Source organism: Equus asinus, chromosome 21, assembly GCF_041296235.1.
Source record: "Equus asinus isolate D_3611 breed Donkey chromosome 21, EquAss-T2T_v2, whole genome shotgun sequence".
Classification (NCBI taxonomy): Eukaryota; Metazoa; Chordata; class Mammalia; order Perissodactyla; family Equidae; genus Equus; species Equus asinus.
Window position 1 is genome coordinate 63661152 of NC_091810.1, and position 13393 is coordinate 63674544.

The 13393-nt window shown below is 42.1% G+C and overlaps 1 protein-coding gene across 2 annotated transcripts in view; it reads right to left on the bottom strand.

Moving 5' to 3' along the window:
- GPD1L (glycerol-3-phosphate dehydrogenase 1 like) overlaps positions 1-13393 on the bottom strand; it is a 68620-nt gene that overhangs the window by 29053 nt on the left and 26174 nt on the right. For both annotated transcript variants that reach the window (XM_070492547.1, XM_014827172.3), the window contains exons 4-5: positions 12432-12570; positions 6181-6293 (exon numbers count right to left, since the gene is read on the bottom strand). In XM_070492547.1, the coding sequence (XP_070348648.1) occupies positions 6181-6293; positions 12432-12570 (252 nt within the window). The remainder of the gene's footprint in view (positions 1-6180; positions 6294-12431; positions 12571-13393) is intronic.

Consider the following 13393-nt stretch of genomic DNA (forward strand, 5'->3'; position numbering starts at 1 on the left):
ATTCATCACAATACAGGCTCACCTCACTAAACAAGAAAAAGCTCACATAAGCAACCTCAAACGACACCTAACAGAACTAGAAAAAGAAGAACAAACAAAGCCCAGAGTCAGTAGAAGGAGGGAAATAATAAAAATAAGAGCAGAAATAAATGATATTGAAACAAAAAAGACAATAGAAAGGATCAATGAAACAAAGAGTTGGTTCTTCGAAAAAATTAACAAAATCGACAAACCTTTAGCCAGACTCACCAAGAAAAGAAGAGAGAAATCGCAAATAAATAAAATTAGGAATGAGAGAGGAGAAATCACAACAGATACCAATGAAATACAAGGGATCATAAGAGAATACTATGAAAAACTATATGCCAACAAATTGAACAACCTGGAAGAATGGACAACTTCCTAGACTCCTACAACCTCCCCAAACTGAATCAGGAAGAAATGGAGAATCTGAATAGGCCAATCACAAGTAAAGAAATAGAAACGGTAATCAAAAACCTCCCCAAAAATAAGAGTCCAGGACCAGATGGCTTCTCTGGAGAATTCTACCAAACATTCAAAGAAGACTTAATATCTATTCTCCTCAAACTGTTCCAGAAAATTGAGGAAGATGGAGTACTCCCTAACACATTCTATGAAGCCAACATCACTCTTATCCCCAAACCTGACAAGGACAACACAAAGAAGGAGAACTACAGGCCGCTATCACTGATGAACATAGATGCAAAAATCCTCAACAAAATTCTGGCAAACCGAATCAGCAATACATCAAAAAGATTATACACCATGATCAAGTGGGATTTATACCAGGGACACAGGGATGGTTCAACATCCGCAAGTCAATCAACGTGATACACTACATCAACAAAATGAAAAGCAAAAACCACATGATCATCTCAATAGATGCAGAGAAAGCATTCCACAAGATTCAACACCCATTTATGATAAAAACCCTCAATAAAATGGGTATAGAAGGAAAGTACCTCAACATAATAAAGGCCATATATGACAGACCCACAGCCAACATCATACTCAATGGACAAAAACTGAAAGCCATCCCTCTGAGGACAGGAACAAGACAAGGGTGCCCACTTTCACCACTCCTATTCAACATAGTACTGGAGGTGTTGGCCAGAGCAATTCGGCAGGAAAAAGAAATAAAAGGAATCCAAATAGGCAATGAAGAAGTAAAACTCTCGCTGTTTGCAGACAACATGATCTTATATATAGAAAACCCCAAAGAATCAATAGAAAAACTATTAGAAATAATCAACAACTACAGCAAAGTAGCAGGGTATAAAATCAACATACATAAATCAGTAGCATTTCTATACACTAACAATGAACTAACAGAAAAAGAACTCAAGAACTCAATCCCATTCACAATCGCAACGAAAAGAATAAAATACCTTGGGATAAACTTAACCAAGGAAGTGAAGGATCTATACAATGAAAACTACAAGACTTTCTTGAAAGAAATTGACGATGACATAAAGAGATGGAAAGACATTCCTTGCACATGGATTGGAAGAATAAACATAGTTAAAATGTCCATACTACCTAAAGCAATATACAGATTCAATGCTATCCCAATCAGAATCCCAAGAGCATTCTTCACAGAAATTGAACAAACAATCCTAAAATTCATATGGGGCAACAAAAGACCGCGAATTGCTAAAGCAATCCTGAGCAAGAAAAACAAAGCCGGGGGAATCACAATCCCCGATTTCAAAACATACTACAAAGCTACAGTGATCAAAACAGCATGGTACTGGTACAAAAACAGGTCCACAGATCAATGGAACAGAATTGAAAGCCCAGAGATAAAACCACACATCTATGGACAGCTAATCTTCGACAAAGGAGCAGAGGGCCTACAATGGAGAAAAGAAAGTCTCTTCAACAAATGGTGCTGGGAAAACTGGACAGCCACATGCAAAAGATTGAAAATTGACCATTCTTTTTCACCACACACCAAAATAAACTCAAAATGGATCAAAGACCTAAAGATTAGGTCTGAAACAATAAGTCTTCTGGAAGAGAATATAGGCAGTACACTCTTTGACATCAGTTTCAAAAGAATCTTTTCGGACACTATAACTCCTCAGTTGAGGGAAACAATAGATAGAATAAACAAATGGGACTTCATCAGACTAAAGAGCTTCTTTAAGGCAGGGGAAAACAGGATTGAAACAAAAAAACAGCTCACTAATTGGGAAAAAATATTTACAAGCCACTTATCCTACAAAGGGTTAATCTCCATAATATACAAAGAACTCACAAGGCTTAACAACAAAAAAACAAACAACCCGATCAAGAAATGGGCAGAGGACATGAACAGACATTTCTCAAAAGAAGATATGAATATGGCCAATAGACACATGAAAAGATGTTCATCATCGCTAATCATCAGGGAAATGCAAATCAAAACTACACTAAGATATCACCTTATACCCGTTAGATTGGCAGAAACATCCAAAACTAAGAGCGACAAATGTTGGAGAGGTTGTGGAGAAAAAGGAACTCTCATACACTGTTGGTGGGAATGCAAACTGGTACAGCCACTATGGAAAACAGTATGGAGATTTCTCAAAAAGTTAAAAATAGAAATACCCTATGACCCAGCCATCCCATTACTGGGTATCTATCCTAAGAACCTGAAATCAGAAATCCCAAGAGTCCCTTGCACCCCTATGTTCATCGCAGCATTATTTACAATAGCCAAGACGTGGAACCAACCTACATGCCCAGCAACTGATGATTGGATAAAGAAGATATGGTATATATACACAATGGAATACTACTCAGCCATAAAAAAAGACAAAATTGCCCCATTCGCAGCAACGTGGATGGACCTCGAGGGTATTATGTTAAGCGAAATAAGCCAGTCAGAGAAAGACGAACTCTATATGACTCCACTCATAGGTGGAAGTTAACATATTGACAAGGAGATCTGATCGGTGGTTACCAGGGAAAAGGGGGGGGTGGGGGGAGGGCACAAAGGGGGAAGTGGTGTACCCACAACATGACTAACAATAATGTACAACTGAAATCTCACAAGGTTGTAATCTATCATAACATTAATAAAAAAATAATAATAATAACATAAGTTGATAGAATATACAACTATGTACTGGGGAGCTTTGGGCAGAAGAAGAAAAAAATAATAACGTAAGTTGAGCAGTACACTTACGATTTTTGTACTTTCCTATATGAAGTGCTTCTTAAAATTTACAGTAAAACAAACAAAAACATACCCCCAGTGAAAGAAGCCAGACACAGAAGAGTCCATACTGTACAACTCCATTATAAAAATTCTACAAAATGCAAACCGCAGTGTACAGAAGCAGATGGGTAGCGGCCTGGCCAGGACAGACAGCAAAGGGACAGACGGAATTGTTTGGGGATGAAGGAAATGTCCTGTGTTATGGTGGCAGTTCCCAGGGTGCATGTACAACTGTTAAAACCCATTGTATTATATCCTTTAAATGGATGCCGTTTAACATACACGAATTACACTTAAATAAAGCTGATATTTAAAAAAGACTATTCCCTTTCTGATTAAGAAATTAATAGAGCTAAGAAGTGAAGGACATTCTGACGGCAGTGAGATGTACTGGGACAGAATGATTTTGCAGAATTCCTTTGAATTTTCTTTTTACCTTTGTAAAGAGCTGTGCCTTCATTCCTTCCTCCCTCCCTCCCTTCCTTCTTTTGTAACTCAAATGCCCTCATGTTTTTGAGCACAAAAAAAGATAGCTTACATGTTTTTACTAGCTAGTAGGGAGAAGATTACTAAAGGCTGTTAATGTGAAAGAGTAAAACATGTCAAACTGTTTCAACGGTACGAAGCAGTTTTTTTCTAAAAAGGAGACATACACATACGTACACTTGCTAAAAAGACTGGAAGAGTACAAAATCGGTGATGGTGGTCACCTCAGGAGGTGGGGAGTATCAGCGATGGTCACTTTCTTTTACAACATCTTTCTGTTGTGTGAAACACAGGAATGCGCACTACTTCTATCATCAGGAAAAACCAACAAACTGCTAATGACATCATAAAAGAGCCGTGTGTCCGCGTGTCCCTGCGTAGACAGGCTCCCACAGGGAGGGCTTCACTTTACTCAGCGGCCCGGACACAAACCAGAAACGTCCGGTCGCACACAGCAACCAAAGGACACCGGATGGAGGTTCGTGAACCCGCGTCCACACTCCGAGTGAGCCGATGTTCGCTAGTTTGAGTCACTGACTCTCTCTGCATCTCTCTCTCCTCACCTAGACGACAGAACGGTTAGACTGGATTACTGCCAAAGTGCCTGTTTCTCGGTTTTCAAAAATCCCAGCTCTGACAAAGCCGACCGGACTGATGGCAACTGATCCTGTTTCAAAGGACAGCCAAGGGAAGGAGGATGAAAGGTCCCCACCCTCGGCCTCAGCCCCCCTGAACCACCCCCTGCCACGGGAGCAGGTGCAAATCCACGTGTAGGCTTCCTGCCAACAAAATGAAAAGGCAATCTAAGTTCAGCCACTAGACCAGCACGGGGGCCCCTTTGCAGGAGATTTCCAGAGCCTTCCATCTGGAATCCGTCATCTGCCCCAGCGCCCTCTGTGCTAGGTGGGGTCTCACAGCTCCTCCGCCCACCAGCAAAAATGTTCAGTCAAAAACGGTTCTGGAGCGACAAAGCCTGGTGCTGAGCAATTAGGCATCCGGGCTGCCCTGCTGTTGAGCGGTCATTAGTGTAATGAAGGGCTATTAAAAACACATAAAAATCTCAACCAACAAAAATAAACAAAGCAGCCAAGGCCAGCGTCTTAAATGTATGACACGGTCTGCACGTGACGTGCAGAGTGCCCCACACGAGCATCTAGAAAGACAGACGTGTGCTGTGCGGGGGCCCAAGGCTTTAACTGGCTTTAATTCTTAAAATTCTCATTGTATAGGGACGTGTGACCACACCTATACACACGGTATTCATTCTAAAAAGTTGTTTTAAATTCTGACTAGAAAAAAAGATGTACAATGGAGAGAAGGCGTGGGAAGGCATTTTTTGGATTTTGGTCTCCCCAGCTTTCTTCTAATCTCTGCAGTTCTCACCTGACAGAGTGACATGAATGCCAGATTGCCTAACTCCTTTCCTTGATGCTCAAATTCCTGAAAAGTGGCTTTTGCTACAAAAGAAATGACTCAAAAGTCACTCAAACAGGGAATTCATTCACACTGAAACTCTTTATTTTTTCCTTTTTTTGAAATAGCAGCTAAAGCAACGCTGATTCCAAGGAGAGGAGAGAAGTTGCGCCCAGCTCCCTGCTGCTGGTTTTCCATAGTCAAGACAGGGAGAGGGACCTTGACCAAGACTTTTACTTTTTTTTTGATGAGGAAGATTGGCCCTGAGCTAACATCTCTTGCCAATCTTTCTCTATTTTATGTGGGATGCTGCCACAGCATGGCTTGATGAGCAGTGCTAGGTCTGTGCCCAGGATCTGAACCTGTGAACCCCAGGCCATGGAAGTGGAGTGTGCGAACTTAACCACTATGCCACCGGGTCAGCCCCTTGACCAAGACTTTTAAAGGCAGAGGGGAACAAGTGAGGAGCCCAAGTGCAGCAACTCTTCCCTTCATCCTCCCCAGCCACTGGCAGGCAGAAGCTGCTTCCTTCATCTGATCTTTCCCCTGTACAGGCAAAGATAAAGCTATTCTTAGAAAAACCTCTGGCAGCAGCCAACTACTTTTTCCTTTAAAAAGAACAACCAAATGAACCATCAAACCAATTGAGAAGCATCATTCAGAGGGAACAAGTTCCATCTCCTGCTCAAGACAACATGCAGGAGAAATCTACGAATGTATGAGTTAGAAGACTTTGCTCCCAGGCAAAACTCGGCGATCCAGGTACCATCAACGCTTCCCAAATATCGATACTGCCAATTTCCCAATGAACAAAATGCCACGATTCTCCCAGATTTGCAAATAAAAGCAAACCAGGAGTGAGAAAGGAACTCAACCACCCAGGAAAGGCTGGGGCAAAGCAGGAAATGACAAACAAGGCTCTCGATTCACTATTCTTCGCTGAAGGGAGCGCACAGAACACAGAGCCCATTCTTCGGGATCAGACTCAATAATGCTAACAGCGGCCCCGCAGGATTAACTCCGCTCCTGGAGCAGAAACACAAGGCTGACTTTACCTTAAGAGCACCGCAAAGCTCAACGGTATCTGCATCATCAACCACAGTGATCCGAAAATTCGGAGTCTGCAGAAGTTCTTTGAAGAGAAGGCCATTCTCCATTACTTTGCTGCCTATTGAAAGGTTAGAAAAAAGGGAAATTAATAACAGTCTCTACTCTTACTTTTCACATCTAACACAGTCTAAAACAACTTTTTTATTACAAAAGTAACATATGTGCAGGGGCTGGCCCAGTGGTGGAGCAGTTAAGTTTGCATGTTCTGCTTCGGCAGCCTGGGGTTCACCGGTTCGCTTCCTGGGTGCGGACATGGCACCGCTTGGCAAAAGCTATGCTGTGGTAGGCGTCCCACATATAAAGTAGAGGAAGATGGGCACGGATGTTAGCTCAGGGCCAGTCTTCCTCAGCAAAAAGAGGAGGATTGGCGTCAGATGTTAGCTCAGGGCTAATCTTCCTCAAAAAAAAAAGTAACACATGTTCATTATAGAAAATTTAGAAAATCCACAGGAGTATAAATAGAAGATAATATTCCATAATTCCACCACAGATGATCATGAACAATTTGGCATGCATCTTTAACTTACTGAAATATGAATATACATAGTTTTTCTCAAAATTGGGAACAATGTACATGTGTTTTCAGAATCTGCTTTCTCCCCATTTTATGGTATGAATAATTGTCAATATCATCTACTTTCTATATCATTTTAAATGGCTGCTTTGTATTTTACTGTGGACATGTATTATATTTTATCTAAGTATCTTTCTGATGTTTGATATCTAAAATTGTTGCAACTTTTTGTTACCATATACATTTATAAGCTCAACTTCTGTGTTTCCATCTGTAACAGATTACTGTTTAAAACCAATCACCCTCTGGTTTCCACCGGAGGAGAGCGCATCCCCTTCTACCGATGTTAGGCTTGACCACTCGCTGTGTTTGGACTCACAGCCAGGGGGGCATATGTCCCCACCCCTTGACTTTGGGCTCAGTCATGTGACTTGCTTTGGTCAGTGAGACATTAACAACCACGACGCAGCAGAAGCTTGAAGCCCACTGTGCAGCAGTAGGCCTGGTTCCCTTGTACCCCTGCCTTCGCTGTGAGAAGAACATGCCCCAGCTGGCCGATTGGGCCCAGCAGGAAGACGGAGACACGCGGAGCAGAGCCACCGGCCGAGCTGCCCCTGCCAAGATCAGCCGACCCCCAGTGGACCCACAGATGTGTTAACTGTGCTTATTTTCTAGGCCGCTGAGGTTCCGTGGTTGTTTGTAACTCAGCAACACCATGGCAATGGAGAACTGATACAACATCAACAAATATTCTCAATGACTAAATTGCGGAAGACGGAAATGCATTCCAAGAGCACTTGTTTTTGCTACTGCTAGATCCCCTCCCTTGGGACAGTGCCTGGAATGAGACGGATGCTCAGAAGTCTTCACACATTATTTTTTTTTTGTTTAGGGGCTTTTGATTAAAAACAAAAACAAAACTTTACACATGAAGCCTGATGTGAAAACTGCTCTGGTTGGTGGGATTGGGGGTGGGGCTCAGCTCTGGAAATCAAGATGATAAGACTTATCAGCCAAGTCCTGGCTCCCAAGAGCATGTCTCCAGCAGAGATGGCAGAAAGCACACCCGGACTATAGTACTTGGGCTCTGCCTGCCTCCAGGTTCCCAAACTTGTTCCCAGCTTGTCTGCACATTACGAGCACCTGGGGATATCTTTACACTGAAACCAGGCCACCCCTCAGACCAATTAACTCAGGGTCTCTGAGGGGGGCAAGCACCAGTAATCGCTGAAGCTCCTCAGGTGACTTCATTGGACAGGCAAGTTTGCAAACCTCTGATCTAACCTCCTCTAGCCTCAGCTTCCTCAAGAATATAACACTATGGCACTCTCAGGACCCTTGTGAGGTTAAATAAGAACCAGATATGAAAATAGCCTATGAGTCATAAAGAGCACTCAAAAGTTCTACACAATAACGATGGAGATAGCTGACATTTACACGCTCATGACTAGGATTTTCCCCATTTACAGACAGAAGGCCCCGAGAGGTTTACCAACTCCCCCACGGTCACACAGCTAGGAGGAAGCAGAGCCCAGATTCTAACCCAGGTGCTCTGGCTCCAGGACCCAGGCTCTGACTGTCTATGCTATGCTGCCTCTTGGGGGAGGGATAAGAGAAAATAAACCAGAAAAACCAAACAAGCATCACAATTAGAGATATATCCTTCCAAGCAGAAAAAAAGATGATTGTCAACAATTGAAATTACACCCAGAAGTAATATCATATCAAAGTAATCCAGGGGAGAGTGGAGAGAGGGTGGGGATACAGAGGAAATAAGACGGTTCAGAAGTGAATCATTACTAAAGACGGGTGATGGGTATACGGGGTTCATGACACTGTTCTTCCTACTTTTGTTTAAGGAAATTTTCCATAATAAAATGTTTAAAATATCTGCACTCACTACTTAGAAACACATTTTCTATTCTATAGGCATTGCTATTATCTATTATTTAGCTGAGTTCTCCTTTTTTCCAAATATTAGAACTGGGTCTGTTTGAGTAAACTGACCTCTTCCTTCTTTAAACAGTCCACCAAACCATCTGGGTGAGTCTGTGCAACACTGTTTCATCACCTGGGCGGGTAAACCAGCCCCCAGCCTCCATATCATGACATCATTACTGTGTTTCTCCTCTGTCCCTCACTGCCCAGTGCCTCCAACATGAAGGATGCTCATGAGCATCACATACAAGCCCCTCACTCCATCACTTTCGTCCAGCTGTCTGCAGGTAGAAACTTGAGTTGCTGCGAATAATGTGACAGAAGGGCATTCTCCATTTACCACCTATACAAAGTGGAGTCTGTCACTTCCTCCGTGGCTGCAAATTACACAGTGTCCATTAGAGAAGTGGGCTTGATTTACAGCAATCTCACTTTTTCTCAAATGTACTGTTCAAAAATTATTATTTTAAATCAGGGATAAGAAAGCACTAACGGTATTATTCTTACCAGTAACAAGCAGTGATGTGGCAAGTGGGGACCCAGACCATCTGGTAAAGAACAGGTAATGCCCAACAGCTAGGCGGAAGGGCTGCCTCAAACTCACTATGAACCAAAAGACAGGGAAATCCCTCTTCTCTTTCATGCCAAGTTTTAGAGATAATCAAGCTATTTAATAAAATTCCTTCAAAACCCTCATTCCAGTCTGTGATTCCATATTTGTCTGTGTGCTTAGAAGTTTCACAAGGAGCTTAAGTATCCTTGACATTCAGCGCCATGCCTGAAACATGACAGTCTTTGAAAAGTGTTTGTGGGATGACTGAGTAACAGTCTCCAATTCTGTGAAGTCAGTCCAAGAAGGAAGGGAGCTCTCACCACAAGAGGGCACCATAGTTCATGATGCCGGTTAGTATTTTTACCAGATACTAAAAACAATGCCATTTTTTTCTTCTTTCTCCACAGAAGACTCAAGTGGGCCAAGATTCCTGAATCTACCATAATTAAAAATGAGTTGGTTGCCAATGTCATCAAGAAAGGAGATCTGGATAACCACAGTAAAATTATTAAATACATGAAATTTAACGTGGTACAATACAGTTATCTAACATACAACCCATATACCAATCTCACTAATTACTGTGACGTTGTCTTCTATGGCAACCTTCCCTCCCCCGACCCAGGATCCCAAACTTGATTTACTGGTTATGTCTCTTGAGTCTTATTTAATCTGGGACACTCCCTTAGTCTTTCATGACTTTGATGGTTTTTATTTTATTTTTTTTGATGAGGAAAATGGTCCCTGAGCTAACATCTGTGCCAATCTTCCTCTCTTTTGTAGGTGGGATGCCACCAGAGCATGGCTTGGTGAGCGGTGTGCAGGTCCGAGCCTGGGATCCAAACCAGTGAACCCCAGGCCACGGAAGTGGAGTGCGCAAACTTAACCACTGCGCCAACAGGCTGGTCCCTGACGCTGACATTTTTGAAGGGTGCAGGCTGGTTGTTTCGTAACATGTCCGTCATGTGGAACTTGTCTGATGTTTCCTCCTGATTAAATTCAGGTTATATAAGACAATTTAGAAAATATCACCTTCGCGTTCTATCTTCCTTTCAATGTTTTACTTAATTTAATTCAGGTCACTCTCACCAACTATGGTCCAACCCACAGAGAAGGCAGTGGAAGCACTGGGTAAACAGAAGCCAGAGGGAAAGCGTAGTAATTTCTGTGCATTTATCTTTCTTTACAAATGAAAAGACACTAACACACTCACTTGACTGGAAACTTTCCTAAGCAAACAGGGCTAGAGGCAGGGAAAAATCCTAGCCCAAATCTACAGGTAGATACAGGTTTAAATCAAGGATCAGAGAGGAAATCTCAGCCTTACAGGATGATTGGGGTAAAGAGTCATTTCCAACCAACTGACTGGTAAAACTGATTGCTGACTGATTATTGGCAAATAGGATTGAGTTGGAACAACTAGTTAATTGTTTTTGGAAAAATAAAAGTAATTACATAACAATGTCACAGGCTACATTAAAATCACAGATGGATAAAAGAATTAACTGTGAAACAATAAAACCTATACATAGACTAGTATACATATGTAAATGTTTTTTTCTGGAAGGATACTTAGAAACAGTGATTCCCTTCGGGAAGAGAGTAGGTGAGAAATTACAGTCAACTCTAATTTTACATCTTCTCAAACTGTTTGAATTTTCTTACCTGTGTCTATATCACTTTTGTAAATATCAAACTGGGTGACAGTATTATGGGCCATTTTGTTTTCTTCTTTATATTATTTGTGATACTTCTCCTCGTCAAAAATATTATTTCTCAAAAAAACAGTTTGAAGTGCCCAGATACATGGGCTTGTCAGTGAAATACTATGCAGCTATGAAGATGTATGTTGATAGACTTTGAAGCTGTTCGTTATATATTAGGTAAATAAAGCAATCGTAACACAGTACATAGCTTAACTACAAACATAAACAGTTTGCACAAATAGAAAAAATAATGAAAATTAAATGAAATAAAAAATAAAAAATTATTTCCTTTTGATTATCTATTTTCCACAACAATGAGGTAATATCTACGCAATTAAAAATACAGAAGAAAAAAGCAAACAAGAGTAAAAATGTTGTAACTTGAAGGCATGTATAAGAATCAGGGGGCCAGCCCAGTGGCATAGTGGTTAAGTTGGCACACTCTGCTTCAGCGGCCTGGGGTTTATGAGTTCAGATCCCAGGTGTGGACCTACATACCGCTCCTCAAGCCATGCTCTGGTGGCATCCTACATACAAAAAATAGAGGAAGATTGGCACAGATGTTAGCTCAGCGACAATCTTTCTCAAGCAAAAAGAGGAAGATCAGCAACAGATGTTAGCTCAGGGCCAATCTTCCTCATCAAAAAAAAAAAAAGAGAGAGAGAGAATCAGGAATTCCCTTTTTTTGGAGCATCCCACCTTACTCCAGAGAACCTGACTTCTCTCAGAGCTTCCTTTACAAAGCTGCCAAGGAGAAAAGACTTGCATTGCTAGTGTGTTTGACAAGGGTGGAGGTAAGTTCTGGAGTGATAGATAACCTTATAAACTTTTGCAACACATCTAGAAATACAATGATATAATTCTTCTACAAGTCCTTTAATGTGATACATGGGGACTTGAGAATTCCAAAGCCATTTTAAAAAGAAACAAAAATTTTCACAACACCAATGTTGTATAAGAGCTTTCTATGTCAGGAAACAGGAGACCCAAGTTCATGCCTGCGTTCTAAATTAGTTGTGACCTTGGCACAGGTAACTTATTCTTTGGGTCTTAGCTTATTCACCTGAAAACGGGGATCCTTCCCACCAATTTTTAGATCTCGTTGGAAACCAATGAGGACCCAGAAACTGGCATTTGTGAGTAAAGCAAAGCTGGCTTGATAGGCAAGGGGAGCCCCACCACAGATGCAACCACCTGCTTCTCAGTACAAGCAGCCCTGCATGTCTGTGCCTAACCTTGATAATTTGGACCCTGGTGGTCGAAATGGTCTCTTTGGCTTTACTTTCATTCTGGGGGCTGTTGACACACTTCAGTTTCAAGAGAATGGCCTCCTTACATAAAATCCCCTCACCACGGACTATCAACCTCAGGAATGTTAAGGGGGCAGAAAAGAGTCCACTACAGAAAATACCAGAAATGGAAAATGTATATGTTCAGACCCAAAATGTCCAGGCTCCCGAGGCCCCTTCCCCAGCCAGCCCTCACCGATGGTGGTCTCACAGAACTTCTCTGCGGCCACCTCACTGGCAATGTTGGCTCCCATCAGCACACTGATGTCAATGCCCATCTTCTCTCGGATGATGTCAGAAATGAGTTTCAGCCCCTCGGGGCCCTCGTCTATGCCCTACAAAGATGTCAACAAGTTAGCGGAAGACAAACCACCAAATAAAAGAGGCAGCAGACAGTTGCTTTATAAGTCATCTAGACTCACACAGCCAATGGCATATACAACTTGAAAAATCTCTCTTACCAGAGAAAACATATATACTGTGTATGTACTGTTTAAAGAACAGCAATAAAATGAAAAGAAAATGAACTGTAACCCCTCAAGTGAAGAAACGGGACGTGACCAACACCACTGAAGGCCTGTGTTTCTGCTGAAGTCCCTTCTCCTGCTCAGCACCGCTCCCCCGCCCCCACCAGGGACCCACCATCCTGAGTGCCGTATGCACTGCTCCCTGGCCTTTCTTGATCATCTTGCCACATAAAACTGTCCCTAAATAATATGTTATGGCTTCATGCCTATTTTTGAAGGCCTATAAATGAAATTGTACTGTTCATCTGTGATGTGCTGTTTTGTGCTACATTCTTAGAGATTTACCCATGCAGCTGCACAAATCTTCCGCAAAAAAAAAAAAAATCATTCTTTTTATTTATTTATTTATTTTTTGAGGAAAATTAGCCCTGAGGTAACTGCTGCCAATCCTCCTCTTTTCGCTGAAGAAGACTGGCCCTGAGCTAACATCCATGCCCATCTTCCTCTACTTTATATGTGGGATGCCTACCATAGTATGGCTTGCCAAGTGGTGCCATGTCTGCACCCAGGATCTGAACTGGCGAACCCTGGGCTGCCGAAGCAGAACGTGCGCACTCAAACGCTGTGCCACCGGGCCAGCCCCTCCTGGTTCATTCTTGTTTACTACTGTGTAGTATTCCAAAACGAATAG